The sequence below is a fragment of the Euprymna scolopes genome, chromosome 26 (genome assembly GCF_053919585.1).
Source record: "Euprymna scolopes isolate OS-2025 chromosome 26, ASM5391958v1, whole genome shotgun sequence".
Classification (NCBI taxonomy): Eukaryota; Metazoa; Mollusca; class Cephalopoda; order Sepiida; family Sepiolidae; genus Euprymna; species Euprymna scolopes.
Window position 1 is genome coordinate 59643144 of NC_136507.1, and position 21245 is coordinate 59664388.

Genomic DNA, 21245 nt, shown 5'->3' on the forward strand with positions numbered 1-21245 from the left:
TGAATAAGACTAGAGGTTTCTTGCCACCTGACAATGTCTTTTAAGACTGAAACAGTAAAATTATTGTAGCGACTTATGGTAATTCTGTTTATCTTAATTTAATAAAATTTATATACATATATATATATTTATTTATATTTTGTATTTTGTGGACAGAAAGTTGTTAAATGAGATAAGTCATTGGTACCGTCGGTTTCAAGCCCAATAATTAGGACCATTTTAGATATCCATATCAAGCTCTCTTCAGCTAATACTCATCTCTTCAAAGATGAGTATTGACCCAAGAGAGCTTGATATGGATATCTTAAACGGTCCTAATCATCGGGCTTGAAACTGACGGTACCAACGACTTGTCTCATCTACCAACTTTCTGTACACAAAATACAAAATATAAATACGCTCTTATTTTTCGGATTTTCCTTTTAATTGAGCACTCTGCTGGATTTCTTTTTCCAAAAAAACTAATCATAATTATATATATATATATATATATATATATATATATATATATATATATATGCATATTATTATATTACTATTGCTAAATATATTGATAATCATTTGTTTCCTCTAATGCTGCTTTCTATATACTTTAACACCAAATATGTACTAAAATGCTGCTTAGTTCTAAGAGATTGATCCATGTTAGAAAAAAGAATTGTTAAAAACCAATTAATTGCTATTGGCTGCTAATCATAGGGCTATCCAACCAATCGTTGTTAATGGTGATTTATTACGAGCAATCTCTGCCTGTCAGCATAAACAAACAATATTTTTTAAATCGTAATGTATGCCGAATAAATTGTATTTAAACATAACTGAAAGTATTTCTGATATGTCAAATCTCTATACTATTGAAGCAAAATAATGATGATGTTTGATGCAAGAAAATTATAAAAGAGGTGGTGAGAGGAATAGAATGAGGTAAATAATTGAGAGAGAGAGAGAGAGAGAGAGAAAGAAAATGAGATTTGAGGAAAAGAGAAACGATCTATTATGATATCACGATGTGAAATCTTTTAACTTTGTAATAGAATCATGGAGAACAGAGAGACGAGAGAGAAAGAGAGAGAGAGAGAGAGAAGAGGGAATGAGAAAGAAAGAGAAATAGTAAGAGGAGGAATATATTATGACATCACAATGTATTGTATTTGTACTATGAAACCCTTTAAATTTGTAATGGAATCATGTAAAGCGATAACCAAGAGCAGGGAAGAGAGAAAGATAGAGGATGGAAGATAAAGAGAGAGGGAAGCATTATGATATCACAGTGTATTCTGACTGCAAGATTCTTTAACTTTGTAATGGAATCATGTCAAGAGAGAGACAAGAAAAAGAATGGGGAAGAAAGAAAGAGAGAGACAGACAATGAGGAGAGAGAGAGGGGGGATATCTATTATATCCCAATGTAATCTAACTTTGTAAACTGATGTAATTAATACGAATACATCCAGGTTCCTCCACATCAGAATATAATTAACTGATGTAAGCCATAAATATGGATGAGTAGAGCAGTTTGAAGGCGACATTGAAAGATACACTGAACACTTCACGCGTAAGCATATCTCCATGAACACCCGTTCAGTAAGGCGACACACTAGATCATAACTCGAAATAGTAACCAAGACCACTCAGCTATTTCAAACGAATATATCCCTTTTGCAGGACATGCCATAAACCATTTTCAATGAATCACCATATGCATGTGTGCATATGGTGTATGGAGGGAGAGGGAATCAGATACAGATATTCCAGAAATAGTTGCAAAAATCTGAATTTTTCTTCAAGTTTTTTTGAAATGAAATAATTTTTTAAAAACTTTTTAGATATAATATTTTTATTATTTAAATTTCCTATCTTACTCACACTTACACTAATAATAAATAATCTATTTTAGATGGCATATCCATAGGTTTTCAAGTTCAGCTGGGGGCAGAGGTCGTTCAGCATCAAAGCCAACAGAGTTTAGATCATTGTTGAAGTGGCTTTTTCTCTGATGACTGGTATGAGCAAGAGGTGAAATTTCCTAGACTTTATTTTCTCCTTCTGAGAAGAGGTTAGTTAATTGGCAATCACCACAGCACACCTACAGGGGAATGCCGATATAAGGCTACCCAGGCATTTTTTTTTTTTTGCTCTTCCTCTTGGGCACTGTGTTTTTAAATCCCACTTTCCAACCCTTGTGTCATATTATTCTGCTGTGGCAAGGAGATAAATAATTCCATAGTTTTACAAGTTTAACACGATTAATTTGATGTCTCAGAAATACATTTGAACAAGAAATGCTAGTTTATTATTTAAATCATTATATTAATTAAAAAGAAAAATTTGGTGTCTATAGTACAAATTAAAATTTTTTGGTTTAAATCGAAATCAAAAAAGTATTATTGCCAACAAGATATTTGTACATATAGTCATATATTATTGTTTTTGCTTATGCTCTTTCAGTTCTGGATGAAATACTCAGTTATTGACATATTAAAAGTTTGCAAATTACATATATAATATTGCCTGTTAAAATTAGCAGCAATGATTGCTTATGTCGCCAAGCTGAAAAAAAATCAATTAATCAATTACACCAGTATACACGTGTTCAAACATGTCAGTGTTTGAACACGTGTACTTGTCGCAGAGGATTTCTGTTTTGCTTCTTGTTCTGTTTGCACTTCAAAAAGAAATACTTGTTTCAACCTGTATTTTTGTCTTCAATTTCCGATACAATATTTTCTTCTATAAATTACTTGACCCATTTTCAGAATTATTTGATTTATTTATTTTATCATTATCCATTGTCCAATAACTGATATCATATGAACAAATGTCCATGCAAGAAGTTGTGCTTTACAATTTCTCCAACTCATTGTGTTTCAAATAATCTTTTTGATGTTTTTAAATATTAAAAATATGTAAATATTAGAAAACCAAATAATGTTATGAAGTATTTTATTAAATAATAAAAATCATTTTTTTTTTTTCTGAGACTTTTTTAAAGAAGACTGTTGGTTTTTAGGTTTTGTTTCTCTTTATTTTTCTGGTGGTTTCACAGTAATCTTTGGAAATGTTTTTAAAGATGTGACCTCTTTAAAATTTGTACAAAATCATGCACATTGATTTCAGACTTACAGCAATCGTCAATAACACCAGATGTAGCCACAAGGAGCTGACCACTCAGGGTTATTACTACCAAAGAATTGAAGGGAAAAAAAAACTAAAATCCCAACAGTCATCTTTGAAAAAGGTATATTACACTGAAAGTCTCAGAAGGAAAATGATTTTAATCATTAAAAATATTTCATAACATGTTTTATAATATTTTCGAATTAACCTTACAAAATGTTTTCAAAGATGTTACAAAACTCCTATTTATTTTTATTTTTTGTTTCTGTTACATAGTTGTGAGTTAAGACGGCTTTCACTTAAGCTGTCCATCCCGTGCTTCATCTTATTGCAATTAACCAAGCTGCCAGGCTGTAAAGTTCAGTTAGGGCTGCTAGGCCAATTAGCATAAGCAGTAAAAGTCTTAGTTTTGTATTATTTAAACTTTTTGGGGGTCATATTTGAATATGTTAGTGTAAAAGATTTAAAAGAGAAGAGGGGTAGCAATATCAACTGAATATTCAGAAAACTGCAACGATGCCGAATAAAAAGATGTTGACAAGATGAAGATGATCATGGGCGTCTGTTTGCAGCTGACAATGACAAATTGAAGGTATCTGTTGACACAGATCAACGCATGAGAAGTTGCTGAAAAGCTGGGGATAAATCATCTGGCAATTGTCAAGCAACTGCAAAAATTAAAATCTATTTTTTGTTTTGTTTTAAATTGAAATAAAAAAATTAATATTGCTGATCAGATAATGTAAATATAGTCATATTGCTTTTGCTTATGCCGTTTCAGTTTTGGATGAAATGCCCAATTATTGACAAATAAAAAGTTTGCAAATTACGGACATAATATTGTGTGTAAAACTTAACAGCAATGATTGATTATGTTGCCAGGCAGAGGTTATTGATAAAAAATCATTAATCAGGGCAACTTAAAAAAGCTTGATGAAATGGATGCTAAATGAACTTAACCAAAAATCAAACAACGCATTGATTTGAGGCAGGCTGTCAACATTTCTTTCGTAGAGCAACAGAAAAAGAAAGCAATACCGCATTGTGACAAGTGACAAAATTTGGATTCTTTATAATCAAGCCAAGCATGTGGGGTCCCCCTCCACAAGTGAAACATTTAGTTTCACTATGACTAATGTTTGTGCAAAATTTCAAGAAGTCCAAAGCGTGGTCACTGAAAAAACTGCGGACAAATGAACAGATGAATGATTTGGGGGCAATTTTACCCCTATAATACCTCCTAGGAAGAACAAAAAAACAGTTATCCCCCAAAATCTGTTCTGGCCAAAAATTTCATTTTCTATTACTAATGTTTCTGCAAAATTAAAATAAAAAAATTCCAATGTGTGGTTATTGAGAAAATGCAAAAAAACGAACGAATGGGAGAGAATTACTAAGTCCAACCTCTCCTTTGTCAGGAGACCAAAAATTGGAATGATTAGTTATGTCATTGGATCATGATGGAGCACCAAACTATTTACTCAAACTGTAGAAGTATCAAAAGAAGCAGATCAGGAAGGATTGATGATACATTTATTCAAACTTATTTTAAAATATTTACTCAAATAAGGATTGATGGTATATTTATTCAAACTTATTTAAAAATATTTACTCAAATAAGGATTGATGATACATTTATTCAAACTTATTTAAAAATATTTAATCAAATAAGGATTGATGATATATTTATTCAAACTTATTTTAAAATATTTACTAAAATAAGGATTGATTGTACATTTATTCAAACTTATTTAAAAATATTTACTCAAATAAGGATTGATTGTGTATTTATTCAAATTTATTTAAAAATATTTACTCAAATAAGGATTGATGGTATATTTATTTAAACTTATTGAAAAATATTTACTCAAATAAGGATTGATGGTATATTGATTCAAACGTATTTAAAAATATTTACTCAAATAAGGATTGATGGTATATTTATTCAAATTATTTAAAAATATTTAATCAAATAAGGATTGATGGTATATTTATTCAAACTTATTTAAAAATATTTACACAAATAAGGATTGATGGTATATTTATTCAAATTTATTTTAAAATATTTAATCAAATAAGGATTGATGGTATATTTATTCAAACTTATTTAAAAATATTTACACAAATAAGGATTGATGGTATATTTATTCAAACTTATTTAAAAATATTTAATCAAATAAGGATTGATAGTATATTTATTCAAACTTATTTAAAAATATTTACACAAATAAGGATTGATGGTATATTTATTCAAATTTATTTTAAAAATATTTACTCAAATAAGGATTATTGTATATTTATTCAAACTTATTTTAAAAATATTTACTCAAATAAGGATTGATGGTATATTTATTCAAATTTATTTTTAAAATATTTACTCCAATAAGGATTGATGGTATATTTATTCAAACTTATTTAAAAATATTTACTCAAATAAGGATTGATGGTACATTTATTCAAATTTATTTTAAAATATTTACTCAAATAAGGATTGATGGTATATTTATTCAAATTTATTTTTAAAATATTTACTCAAATAAGGATTGATTGTAAATTTATTCAAATTTATTTTAAAATATTTACTCAAATAAGGATTGATGGTATATTTATTCTAATTTATTTAAAAATATTTACTCAAATATGGATTGATGGTATATTTATTCAAACTTATTTTAAAAATATTTACTCAAATAAAGGATTGATTGTATATTTATTCAAATTTATTTTAAAAATATTTACTCAAATATGGATTGATGGTATATTTATTCAAACTTATTTTAAAAATATTTACTCAAATAAAGGATTGATTGTATATTTATTCAAATTTATTTTAAAAATATTTACTCAAATAAAGGATTGATTGTATATTTATTCAAATTTATTTTTAAAATATTTACTCAAATAAAGTATTTATTGTATATTTATTCAAACTTATTTAAAAATATTTACTCAAATAAGGATTATTGTGAATTTATTCAAAGTTAATTTAAAAATATTTACTCAAATAAGGATTGATTGTATATTTATTCAAACTTAATTTAAAAATATTTACTCAAATAAGGATTGATGGTATATTTATTTAAACTTATTTAAAAAATATTTACTCAAATAAAGGATTGATAGTATATTTATCCAAACTTATTTAAAAATATATACTCAAATAAGGATTGATGGTATATTTATTCAAACTTATTTAAAAATATTTACTCAAATAAGGATTGATGGTATATTTATTCAAACTTATTTAAAAATATTTACTCAAATAAGGATTGATGGTATATTTATTCAGACTTATTTAAAAATATTTACTCAAATAAGGATTGATTGCATATCTATTCAAACTTATTTTAAAATATTCACTCAAATAAGGATTGATGGTATATTTATTCAAACTTATTTTAAAAATATTTACTCAAATAAGGATTGATGGTATATTTATTCAAACTTATTTAAAAAAATATTTACTCAAATAAAGGATTGATGGTATATTTATTAAAATTGATTTTAAAAATATTTAATCAAATAAGGATTGATGATACATTTATTCAAACTTATTTTAAAATATTTACTCAAATAAGGATTGATGGTATATTTATTCAAATTTATTTTAAAAATATTTACTCAAATAAGGATTGATGGTATATTTATTCAAATTTATTTTAAAATATTTACTCAAATAAGGATTGATGGTATATTTATTAAAATTTATTTAAAAAATATTTACTCAAATAAGGATTGATGGTATATTTATTCAAATTCATTTTAAAAATATTTACTCAAATAAGGATTGATTGTATATTTATTCAAATTTATTTTAAAATATTTACTCAAATATGGATCGATGGTATATTTATTCAAACTTATTTTTAAAATATTTACTCAACTAAAGGATTGATTGTATATTTATTCAAATTTATTTTTAAAATATTTACTCAAATAAAGGATTGATTGTATATTTATTCAAACTTATTTTAAAAATATTTACTCAAATATGGATTGATGGTATATTTATTCAAACTTATTTAAAAATATTTACTCAAATAAAGGATTGATTGTATATTTATTCAAATTTATTTTTAAAATATTTACTCAAATAAGGATTGCCGATACAATTATTCAAACTTATTTAAAAATATTTACTCAAATAAGGATTGATGGTATATTTATTCACACTTATTTTAAAAATATTTACTCAAATAAGGATTGATTGTATATTTATTCAAAGTTAATTTAAAAATATTTACTCAAATAAGGATTGATTGTATATTTATTCAAACTTAATTTAAAAATATTTACTCAAATAAGAATTGATGGTATATTTATCCAAACTTATTTAAAAATATATACTCAAATAAGGATTGATGGTATATTTATTCAAACTTATTTAAAAATATTTACTCAAATAAGGATTGATGGTATATTTATCCAAACTTATTTAAAAATATTTACTCAAATAAGTATTGATGGTATATTTATTCAGACTTATTTAAAAATATTTATTCAAATAAGGATTGATTGTATATTTATTCAAACTTATTTTTAAAATATTTACTCAAATACAGGATTGATGGTATATTTATTCAGACTTATTTAAAAATATTTACTCAAATAAGGATTGATGGGATATTTATTCATACTTATTTTAAAACATTTACTCAAATAAGGATTGATTGTATATCTATTCAAACTTATCTTAAAATATTTAATCAAATAAGGATTGATTGTATATCTATTCAAATTTATTTAAAAATATTTAATCAAATAAGAATTGATGGTATATTTATTCAAACTTTTTTAAAAATATTTACTCAAATAAGGATTGATTGTATATTTATTCAAATTTATTTAAAAATATTTACTCAAATAAGGATTGATTGTATATTTATTCAAACTTATTTAAAAATATTTACTCAAATAAGGATTGATGGTATATTTATTCAAATTGATTTTAAAAATATTTACTCAAATACAGGATTGATGGTATATTTATTAAAATTTATTTAAAAAATATTTATTCGAATAAGGTTTGATGGTATATTCATTCAAATTTATTTTTAAAATATTTACTCAAATAAGGATTGATGGTATATTTATTCAAACTTATTTAAAATATTTACTCAAATAAGGATTGATTTTATATTTGTTCAAACTTATTTTAGAAATATTTACTAAAATAAGGATTGATGGGATATTTACTCAAATTTAGGTCCTCCTGTTCAAATCCAAAACTTGGTTCTTATGCAGTTTAAGGATTGTGCTATCCTCAGAACCGCATACATGGTTTACAGAAAATGTTGGCAGGTGTTGAATGAAAGTTTCGTGATTTTATGGTTTTGCACAAATACTGGCCAATATTTTTCATATTTCTGTAAGAATAAAGCTATTTAAAATGAAAAATTTATTTTAAAATAAAAACAATATTCTTGAATAATTATCAAACAATTTTTTATGTAATAGACCAATGTTTACAAACAAATGTTTTCTTAATTTTTTCTATTATGGGTTCAAGCAAATCAGCACATTTTCCATAAACCATCCAGATGATTCAGATGATAACGTGGTCCTCATACTGCATAAGTATCCAAAAATCAAATAAACCATTGGTGTGAGGTGAGTGTTCAAAACTTAGGAAAAACATTATGATTGTATTGTTACAAATGGTAAAATGTGGATTCTTTATAAGAACCGACAACAATTAGTGTAGTCATTAAATCATGATGGAGTACCAAAACATTTTTCCAAGCTGTAGAAGTATTAAATGAATCAGATAGGGATGGGTTGGTGGTATATTTACTCAAGCTTGTCCTCCTCCTGTTCAAAGTTGAACACACGTTAAAAAACATACCACTTGTTCTGAGCAATTCTCTCTGTTGCTGTCAATGACAATGAAGAGTTCCTTTAGACACACAACCTTAAAGAAGATTTGTTGATTTGGGTTCAACTTTGAATAGGAGAACTTCAGTTTGAATAAATATACCACCAATCTTTTAGTGGTATACAAGAAGATGAATTCAATATCTATTATTATTATTCTAAAACTGAATTAATCAAGATTTGGTTCCCTAAGGATTTTTTCCATCTATATTTTAATCACCCAAAAGTATAAGCTACAATATTCCTTGGTTTGGGGATTGGGTTATATTAAAAAAAAATTCATTTTAGTTGTTCTAGCTAGCCGTAATTTGCAATTTATTCACCAAGTCACTACATTTTGTTTGATACACCTCCTCTGTCAATATGATATTTAGTTTGACAACCCCTGCTCTTATTTTATACAATGTTTATCACTCTCCTTTCCATCACTCTTTCTGTTTATTAATAATGAAAGGTAATAACACTAACTACAAAATAAAAGATTGGAAAAGTCCATTATAAACAACACAGAACATCACCACATGTATTAATACTATTGAACCGTCTTCTGGCATATATAATCAGCTGGGTGAGAAAAAAAGAGCAATAAAGGGAGAACAAGTGATTAATGCAAGGCTGTGTCTTTTTATTTAAAAAATTTAATTGGCTTTGCAAACTCACTTCCAGATTCAAACAATTTAACCCAAGCTCAATGTGTAACCCAATGGGTCTTTTTCTTTTCTTTTTCTAGTGGCTTATTGAATTCCTGAGAAATAGTGACTGCAGAGAAGCATTACTAAAAAATTGATGAAATTCACAAGAAACCAACTTATACGTGTCTGATATAAAAGGCCCAATTATACTGCACGACAATGCCCAAAACGCACTCCGAATATCAGTTTTAGGAAGATTAATTTCTGCCTTTCCTGTATTCACCTGACCTCTTGTCCACTGATATTGACTAGTACAAAGGTGACACAAGGGGAGTGGGGAGAAGGTCATATTTTGAAACTTTTGATAAAAAAAAAAAAAAAAAAAGGATTAGTTACAGTTACTTGCTTGGCTATTTCATGTTGACATGTTTTAGCAATAAATATAATTTTGTTCGATTGTGATGATCAGAATGGTCACAGTAAATGAAGATGGAGACAGGTTGGTGATATACAAGGAGATTCATTCAATATAACTCCCTTTTGAATGAGGGGGGATGCAAAGTATCCGAATTCTGACATAGATTTTCCCATTGATGATCTAACTTTCAAAGAGTTTTGCACTCCACCATCATTCGTGATCTCTGCAGATTACCCACAGAAGATGTACCATTGTTTCTTTTGGCTCAACAGAAGAAACACAGCATTTATTGTCTCTAGTTTCGCACTAAGGAACAGCTTCCCAGCGCATGTCTTGACAATGTCTGCTGTATTGCAGTTCAAGGTGGCTCGAGATAAACATTCAGTTTGCATATAGATGAAATATTATCTGTCTTTTTACATGGCTTGTTGCACTTTGCTATTTTTTGCCAATGAATTTGAATCTAATATTTTTCTTCTTCATCTTCGTTTTGTTTAGGATGCTTGGCAAATTTGAACACTAGAATGTGAGTATCATACGAACCCTTCATTTGACATGCATTTCTCTCGGACGAAAAACTTCACATATAATCTATTATGAAGTTAGAAAAGTTTCAAAATCATAAACAAATTTTAGTTCATGTTGCACTTTACAAAAACCATCATTTTTTTTTCTTTTTCATAAAGGGTATTTGAAAATAAATACTTGATTAGTCCCAGTTTCTATTAACTTGAGGTCTGGTAAGGCCTAAATTTACCCCTGCTTCTGCCTCATGAGTTCTTGATTAACAAGTAATAATTTAAAAGAAATTGTAAAGTCAAGAACTTCCTGTATCACATAGCAAAAATGCAGGATAATCTCAGATATGATCTAAACAGAATGAGAACACTCCTTATGCGACACAAACCACAAAGGTACTTCGTGTTCATTTCCGATCCATGAAATAATTGCAGCAAAATCAGTTTTTATTTGCACCTTAAGATTATTTTCAAAGAAGAATTAACATAATCCTGACTGGTTAGTGAATTATACAAAAAAGGCACTCATTGAAATATTAGTTGGGTTTCTAGATGAGAAAATATGATGTTGAGACCCCAAAATTTTGACTCCAGGATCAATATCACTGACAATATATGTTGACACACCAAACAAGTGTATGAAACAAACTTATAGCAAGAAATTTATCTGCATACATCATCATCACACGGATAGAATTCATAGAATTTCAATAGAAATCTGTAGATCAAATCATGAGTGATGTAAGGACTTTACTTTTCATAAAATAAAGATTTTATCCATTTTACAAAATTTCTTCCATTATAAAAACAATGATATGTAATCTGAACAAGGCATTTTTGAAACACATATAAGATGATTCAGATGCTTAAAGGATACAGAAAAAAAAAAAAGGTTGATCAAAGTTCAGAAGTTCAAATAAAACAAAACATTGGTCTTCCAAATTACATATTCTTACTAAACTTGACAAGTTTACGAACATGAAATGTGGGTAATGTCATAGATCATAAAATATTAGAGATGTCATGAAATATGTGTCAGATCATGAAATATCAGAGATGATACATTAGTCATGAAATGTGTGCTAAATCATGAAATATCAGCAATGTTACGTTAGTCATGAAATGCATACAAGATCATGAAATATCAGAGATGATACATTAGCCATGAAATGTGTGCAAGATCATGAAATATCAGAGATACTATATTAGTGATGCAATCTAAATCAGCAAATCTGAATGATATTTGTTTCTCACACGCATACATATTTCTTTGGTTTCAAAAATGAAAGGCAACCAATCAACAGTAAAAAAAGAGGTAAACCTATAATTTACCACGTGTCAATGGTTATAGCAAATGGTACTTGACTGTAAGTTGTATAGCACATGTGTCACGTGCCCATCAAATGTCCTTGATAAGTGTGCAGTCCTCGTATCATTCTTTCAAGTTGAGCAAGACCATTGGAAAGCATTTCACTGAAAGAGGAAAAAAAAATTGTCATTCATGTTAAATATGATGGTGAGCCCACAATTTGGGAGCTTACTCCTTAGTTACCATTAGTTTCAGGTTTTCTCTGACCTGAAGAAGTGGTAGTACCTAAAAGGGTTCCATTTAGGGTTTAATAGAATTAATAAGGACATAATAGACAAGGTGCTTGTTTCTACCCTAACTCACTATCTTAATTATAATGACACATATATACTATTGTTGCTAGTTTTTATCTCCCAACCACTTAAACATCATTCTAAACAGAGCCACACATGGACAGCTAATATTATATAATATTATATATGTAGGAATGCATGTTTTAACAAACACTGCTAAGTGAGGCGAACACAATTTGAAAAAAGAAGAACAAGCAATTGTCTGCCCTTTGGCCTCTGTGATTGAAAGTTAAACGTGGTGCCATGAGCTTCCGCTATGACACTTGACTTCCTTTCTCTTCCCTTGTTCTCTTTCTCTTTTTCACAAGCAGTCGTGGCAGACGCATGCGTAAATAAGTTTTTGCCGTCCAATATCACGGCATGTCCACACTTTGAACAATAACTTACATCGACTAACACAAAAATATGTTTATTGTACAAACGTGCAAATTCTTTTCTTCTACGTTAAATAAATTCTTCGGCTTGTAAATACGTAAATTTGGTCTTTATTGTTGATTGTTTGTTTTTTTTTGAACACACAAAATGCATACCACAATAAATTAGTGACCTCTGACCTTCAACAAAACAACAGAATGGACACTATTCAATCATTCACACATAATGATTAAATACCAACAAAATGGTAGCCATTCTTCCACGACCAAGTACAACCAAAAAGGTAACAAGCAAATAACCCCTATCCACATGTATAACCAAGATGGCATCAACCGCACGCGAACTGGGTAAGCAAACAATTTTTTTCTCACATGTGCACGCAGAGATAAATAAAAAAAAAATAATAATCATATCCAGTAAAAAAAAAAAGTATTGCAGGGAGGCATGTAAAGCTTCCTCCCATTACACCACAGTAGGTCCCTGACTAGAGCAATCAATCAATCAATCAATTTGACTGAAAAATCATCACAGATTCCGATGACATTTGTTGATTGTCATTCAATATTGAGCAACATCGGGTCTCCCCGCTAGTATATATATATATATATATATATATATATATAAATGCTGGTTGGTAAGCATATTGCATTTAGAAAATGGGTGAACAATTTTCTTTCTTTTTACGTAAGTTAAAATATTTTCGTAAACACTCAGCAAATTTTACAAATTTTCAGAAAAAAGTTGCCCAGAAAAGTTTGGAGAAATCAGGCATTCATTAAAAAGACTGCTTACCGTTTCTCAGAGTTGGAAAAAAGTGTTTGCAAGTGACCACAATTGACCAGAGGAGTACTGTCCTGTCAAAAGAAAGGTTATTTTTAAGTACTTTTGAAATCAACATGAGTAGAAAAGTTATTTAAAAATTAGTTAGTTGTAAATTTTATAAGGAGTAAAATCTGGAGTAGGGAAAAAAAAAAAAAATCAACCAACCATCATTGGGCTAGAGAGGTGATACTTTTCTGATGTCTTACACTGGTCACAATGCATACCAACAGTATGTAATACATAAAATATAACCCATCCATAGTGAATGCGTTGTGGAGGACTACATCCTTTATGTGGTTGACTTCTAAATATGCATTGCATAAAACCTGGCAGATCTAGAGGAGTAAGTTTTAATGAATAATTTATCTAGTTTTTACAGGTAGTTGTAGTTCCTGGCATGACGACTGACAGACAGCTGTTTCTACAGAGAAAACATTGCAGTTTCACAGGAGATCATTTTTAACAAAAGGGTTTAGTTTGGTTATTTTGTTTTATGGCATATCAACCCTTTTCGGCTTATTTAATGCTGAATTCAGTAATATTGGCAAATGTTTTTATGCTTCAAATTTTTTGTATCTTCAAATATTTATTCATTATGTTTAGTTTGGTTGTTTTGTAGAGAAAATTTGTTTTTGTTTTTGGCTTAGCAGAACATGATTGAGTTTTGCAAATGAAAAGGAAAAAAAACAAAAAAAACAATAACATTAATGTTTGTTGCATTTTAAGTTATGAAGTCAGTACCATCAGACAACCTAATCTGATAGCACCAGAAAACAACAGGAAGGTGCTTCAGTGATTGGAGAACTGTAAAAGTGTAAAGTACAGTTTTGATGAGTCATATACTTAGCATAGAGGAGAATGCTTCAATTCAACATGCCAAAATGAGAGAAAAAATTGGCAGTGAATATATATATGTTGTGTAAGAAAATCAGTAAAACAGAACTTACAAATAAAAAGAAAATCACTGCCATTAACCAACTAGGCATGCTTGTGATAACATACAGCTCTGTCGACTGGATATGAAGGCACATAAACAGACTGGATACTAAAATGCAAAAATGTTGACACTGTACAGAATAACATACAGAAACCAGTACCTGCCTAGGTTGTATTTGCCCAGAGGAGCAAGAGGTATGGGTCTCTCAGAGATTGATTGTGTGACTATTGTGAGCTCCGGACAATCTGATGAGTGGCCAAAATTCAAACCTCAAAATGGTGCACCAACATCATGAAACAAGAGCCAGCAGAAAAACCTCCTTCACGAAACTGGCCAAACATTTTGGATAAGACTGTCTTACAAATGAGACAGAACCGGAAAATAAGTCTGCTATGGATATAACCCAAAAGAGTCAACAAAAAAATACACCAAGAACTTCCATTGCAAAAGCTGAAAGAATGGGTCAACCAAGTATTTTCTGAATGAATTTACTCATAGCATTATAAGGAAGGCTCTATAAACTGGCTGAAAAGAGGATCACTCCACTATGATCAGGAAAGAATTATAATGGCTGCCCAAGATTAAGACTTTATAACCAATACTTTTAAGAAAATGCAAACAATGACAGTAAGTGCAGATTCTGCCACACAGAAGTAGAGAGTGTGAGCCACCTGACATTCAACTGTAAGTTTTGCTGGGTGAGAGTTACTGTATGATACAACACAATGTGTAAATATCTCCACTGAACAATCTGTAAAAAGTTTAATATCTAATGAAACAGCAAGTCCTGGGAACATGTTTACCAAAAAGAACAGTTGGAAATAAGTCATACACCATCCACTATGACTAGCCAATACTTACAGCTACGTACCTAGAAAATGGAGCCATAAAACCTGATATAGTGAAATGGGACAAGAAGGAGAAAGAGGAAACCTTATTAGAAGTTAATAACTCCAATAATGCTGCATTAAACAAAACTGAGAGGGGAAAAAAATAACAAAATACCAACTACATGAAAAGAAACTGGAATCTTAGGAAGATCTCTATCATTCCAGTAAGTATAGGAGCAACAGGACTCATGAAAAAGAATTTCAAAAACTACCTGGCAAATATACCCGGTGAACCAAGTGCAAGAGAGATTCAAACAATTTGCACTCAAAAGAATGGTCAGAATCTTTAAAAAAATCTCTTGGTTGTAATATATAAGCTAGCAGGAGAATGTTTGGTATTTGGTAGGATGCCCCATCCCCAGCTTGAACAAATTGATAAGAAAACTGAAAAAAGAAAAAAACATGTCTTTAGTAAGTAGTTCAGTCTAACGTACTAAATTACACGTGTTGATACAACAAAACAATTGACTCCTATTAAGGATTTTGGATTTTTTTCCAAAAAACAAAAATAAAGAAAAATCTGCATGGTGTATGTACACGTGATGAAACAAAAATATCATATTCTAAAGATATGTAAATTGATCAAATAGTTTTATTTTTATAAAATAAATTATTTTTAAGTGATTAATGGGAATTAGTAGCCATTACAACGTAAATCTCAAGTTTAAATTAGTGCTGAGCTATCTCCTTTTGTTTCTTGACTTGTTTTTAAAATGGCAGGCAAGATTAGTTTCTTTGTTTTTTTGTAAATAAAACTACTTAATTTACATGATTTTTGGAATATATTATTATGTATGTACATCATACAAACTTTTTTTTTATATAGGAAGAATTCTGGACAAGAACCGAATTTTGTTCTCATGCATATGGTGGAGCTATTTGAAGTATGCAAATGGACGGATGAATTGAAATTTAATATTGGATACTTTCTGTTAATTGTAGATTGACTTAGGTTTAAATTGTCAGACAGAATTTCCACGAACAGCACTTCTTTATAAGGAATGGGGTAACAAAATTAATGCTACCAAGGCAAAACCCTTTTAACTATTATATTATTTTACCAAACACTAATTTTCATGGCTGATAGAATGCTTACTGAGAGTCTAACATTCAAACTCCTTAGCTTAATATTTACAGATAACATGAATTGGAACAAATACATAAAAGATACTGCCAAGGCTGCTGCAAAGAATGTGGGCTCCCTCTACTAGGCTAGAAAACGTTTTATTCCTGCCAGCATCCTACATCTATGCATGGAGCACTGTTGCACTAACCACTAATCTCTCCATTTTGGACAAGCTCCAAAAAAGTCTTCAACCCAATAGATCCCAGAACTGTCTACAAAGCTCCGGCCCTCATTCCATCGCCACAATGTTGCATCCCTGTGCTTGTGCTACAAGTACTTCAATGGAATGTGCTCCGATGAAATTGCTGCACTTGCGTCCTTTCCACGTAAATAGCCCTGACAAACTTGACAAGCAGTAAAATCACACCCTTTCACTGAAAGGTTTTCTAATCTAATAGCTTTTCTCAAACCACTTGCAGTGGAAACTTCCTCCCTGCTCTCTTGACTGTACTAATATATTGAAATTTAAATATAATGTCAACAAGTCTCTCATTACACAACTCCCCACTTAGGATTCTCCTATAAATTTGGTCCCTAATTCACTTATAGCCTCTTATGTCTCTCAAAGAGAAGCATGACTTATTTGGAGTGAATTAAAGCAAAAGAAAAATTTTAATTAAAAAAGGGGGGGGCCTCTTGTCCGTGGAACACATTATCATGGGACTACTTCCCTGGAGATTACAATATAGTTATCTTCAAATCTAATGTTGAGTTATTCACAAAATCAAAAAGAAATCAAAATCTATTTCATCGATTACATATTACAACCAACAATTTTTTCAACACCTGCCCCAGTAGGTCATGGATGGTCATGTAATTGCTAAAAATTTAACTTTATGACTAGCTATAATAATATGAAAAGATGTTTACTCACATGACAGTCAAGATGAGGTAAAATGCTATTCAGTTGTTCCGCAAATACAGTGAACATGTTGCTTTCTTGGAGAATGTCTGTTACCGAAAGTCCAAGGCAACTGTGAATAAAATAACAATCATAAAGTTTACTTGATATTAAGTATAATATAAAAATGTACCAATCTTCTATATCTATGCATGGAGTATTGCTGCCACATCTGTAGATATAGTTCCTATTTATGTGTTTGCACATGAACTCCTTCAAATCTAAGTTAATACAAAATAACCCAACTTCTCAAATTGATAAAAGTTCCATTATAGTGTTTTAATTATGGGGTGGAAAATATTGTTGAATTAAAAGAAATAAATAAAAATACAGAACCCACCAAGATCCCCCCCCCCCCAACATACCCTTTAAGTACCGGCATAAAATCAGTTGGTTGGCTAGCCTCTCCTTCTTCTACGCTATGAACTAAGGCTAACAAGGTCAAGCTCCCCGGACCAAAAGCTAAGAAATTTTTCTATCATAACTTTTGAAACCTACTATCCTAAAATCGCTAACATGTATGTATTGCAAACTTTTTGTTTTATTTTTTTCCTTATTCCAGCTTTGACTTTAACTCTGAACATTTTAACTGTATTTATCTTGTAGTTTTCTTTCTTTTTAAATGTTTTTTTGTTAAAAATGCTATTATTAACCAATACTGTTCTTTATTTTTAAAACGTAAAAAAAAAAAAAAATGTCACCCATGAAAACGAGAATTTTCCAAAGTAAAACTGCACTATTATCTGAACTCAGAAAAACGTGGCTTTTTTTTTTTCTCTGCAGTATGCATTAGTTTTAACTCGTCTAAACTTAATACGTAACGCAAATGGTATTACCCTCAACCAGTCTTTTTAAACAAGTTCTTCAAATCTAAATTAAAACAAAATAACCCGACTTCCCAAATTGATAAAAGTTCCATTATAGTGTTTTAATTAGGGGTGGAGCTGGAATGCTCGAACGTTCTGGCTCGAGGTAGATAAAGTCAAAAATATCCACGCATTAATATGGGAGGGGAGACTATCTTCAAGTATCATCCTAAACTGGGAATGGAGCAACGGACTTATACTAAGTAGATATTAATAAGTCCTTCTTACCCTTTTTTTTAAATGGAGAGTAGATAATGCACTGTGGATGTGTTATCGGCAGCTCCAGTAACTCTCGCTTTTCCTTTTTTGTCCCTCAGTCCTCATTCCCAATGAGTGATTTTTCTGACAAAGGGTGAAGAAAAAGCTGCTTTTCAGGTCGGTAGTACTTCGTGAACAGTAGCCTGAGATGTCGTAAATTTTCTGTTTCTATGCCTATCCTTGTGGCCATGTCACTAGTAAGGGTGCTGGAGGTAAACATTTCATCTGGGCTGACGTTATCCGCCTGATAGTCAGGGACCTGAACCTTGGATTAACCACTAAGGAGGCTGTCCTATCAGCAGGTGCAAAGTACTGGGGCTGCTGTATTGCCATTTGGTGGATGGATTCTGGACCATGTAGTAGTTTCTGGTGGGGCCTCTCGATGCCATACTCATGGGTAATTGTTATGGCTTTACCTTATCATGTGCTACAAAAAATTCTTGTCGTTTTCTCTTACTTTCCCTCTCTGTCCTGCTCTAACCAAGTCTGTCGACCTGTTCCACAAATCCCAAAACCTCAACATGACATATCTCCAGAAAAATAAACACAAATAAACCTAGAACCTCATCCTCCGACGTAGACCCCTACTACCATGTCTCCTTCTCCAATATCAGGGGTCTACGTTCCAACCTTCCAGAGGTTGAACCCCAATTACAGGAGATGAAATCGGACATATTCTTCCTAAGCGAAACTGGCATAGGGCCGACCACTTCCCTAGATGATTTCATAATTAAAGGATACTCTAACTTAACATCTAAATCTGACCCCTAAGATCACCATGGGCATGGAATATGTGCCTACATTAAAGATGGCTTTCCATGTAGTAGGGATATCTCCAGAGAAGACCCTAATTTACCTTATATGTGCTTACAGGTTGCACTTGCTTACACCACCGCATTTATACTTACCCTCTATCATCTCCCACAACAGTGGGGTTACTATCTTTAAGAGTATATCTGAGAAAATTGACCACATCCTGTCTGCTCATCCTTCAGCTAACATTCATATTTGCGGTGACTTCAATGTCCATAATGTCCAATGGCTGACCCACTCAAATAAGACAGATGATGAGGGGAGGTTTTGTCATGATTTTGTCATTGCCTATGACCTCACTCAGTGGTTTAGTGGGGGATGCCCTTTTCTCTTCCCTGCACCCTCTCTCCCACAGAAGAGACGTTGCAAGCCTGTCTTTGTTTTATCGTTATTTTCATGGCAAATGCTCATCTGAGCTCCAATCTCTGGCCACCCCCCTCGCCAATCTTTCATGAAAAACACCCGTCTGGCTGAAACCACTGTCATTAATTTTCCTCACTCTTTATCTGTGACTAAATCCAAGCGTAGATTCCATGAGCAGAGCTTCTTTCTTAGAAGTGCACGACTGTGGAACTCTCTTCCGTTTGCCTGTTTCCTGCCTGACTACAACTTGGATGTCTTCAAGTCTAACATAAACAAATTCCTGACATCCTGACAAACCGTTCTCTTAAGTAAGACACTTTATCAAATCTCCAATACTAAAGATTACTATATTATCCCATTGATTACTGTACACGCAATAACCCTTATCCACGAGTGGCTTCTGGGCCATGTAAAAAAAAAAGAAAAAAAAAAAAAAAAGAAAGATAAACTGCCATAACCAAACACAATCTGAAACTACATTACCCAGGGTTTGTATTACTAGGATTCTTCAAAGTACTATTCTCATCTTGAGTGCTATTTTCACAATGTTTCGTTCAATGTAACCTCCAACCTTTTCATCGAACTTGGGAATCTTTCTACCAAACTCAGGAATCTGTATGGAATTTCAAATGGAATCCTTTATTTAATTTATGAGAGTAGCAAGCATGTTCTTGTTCCATCAACTGTGACTGGGTAGAAGTGCTAAATAATTTGCAATTGTTTTTTGAGTGTTGCCCTCACTGAGGATCGAACCTTCAACCTCCAAAAGAATTTAACTTACAACTGAATTTTTACCAAGTACTTCATCCACTATGACACAGGTCCTTGTAAAAGAAAAATTCCCCAAGTTCGACAAGATACACTTAAAGAATGTTTTATGTTACATCAACCGAAATGTAAAAATAACATTCAAGATGAGAATAGTAGTCCAAATAATACAAATAATCAATCCTCATCTAAAAAAAATTCAGAAACATTACACAGGGTATTTTAATCAAAAGTTGTACAATATTATCATTGGTTCTGTGTTTGAGTTCGACATCCCTAAAAGAAAAATATGTTTTACATTATGTCAGTTATGACTTTAATATTATAGAAATTAAAAAAATAATAGAAGGGGTTTAGGGCTTGGAGTAGGAGAACATGGGTTCTCATTGATTTATTAGAAAAGAGAGTTTAAATATAATAAATTTCTCAAAGTTTATTTCAATTCCTTTACTTCCTACCCAATTTCCCCAAATTGAATAAAATGTAAAAAAAGAATGGTAAACAAAAAAGACAATATTATATCTTGGTGTAACAGAACAATTATTTACATCCATTCTTAGTAAATTTAATATATAAAACTCACTATTTGTGTGTGTGTCTGTCTACATATTTTCAAAGTACATCTCCTCCAAAACGCAAGGTTGCAGAGCGGTGCAAGTCAAATGATTGCATTTTTTTGTGAACTGTTATTTTATATATATATATATATATATATATATATATATATATATATATATATATATATATATACAAACCGAGAATGTGAGGTTCTCATCTACAAGTGAAAAATTTACTTTCACCATGACTGATGTTTGTGCAATTTTTTTTAAAATCCAAGGCATGGTTATTGAGAAAAGAGAAAAGTGCGAACAAACGAATGGACCAACAATTTTGGGCCAATTTTA

At 30.6% G+C, this 21245-nt stretch overlaps 1 protein-coding gene across 1 annotated transcript in view; it reads right to left on the minus strand.

Annotated features, from left to right (window-relative positions):
• Positions 1–10705: 10705 nt before the first annotated feature.
• LOC145248095 (uncharacterized) overlaps positions 10706–21245 on the minus strand; it is an 81540-nt gene continuing 71000 nt past the window's right edge. The window contains exons 21-23 of the mRNA XM_080109884.1: positions 17246–17345; positions 13389–13450; positions 10706–12032 (exon numbers count right to left, since the gene is read on the minus strand). Of these exons, the coding sequence (XP_079966010.1) occupies positions 11948–12032; positions 13389–13450; positions 17246–17345 (247 nt within the window). The 3' untranslated portion in view covers positions 10706–11947. The remainder of the gene's footprint in view (positions 12033–13388; positions 13451–17245; positions 17346–21245) is intronic.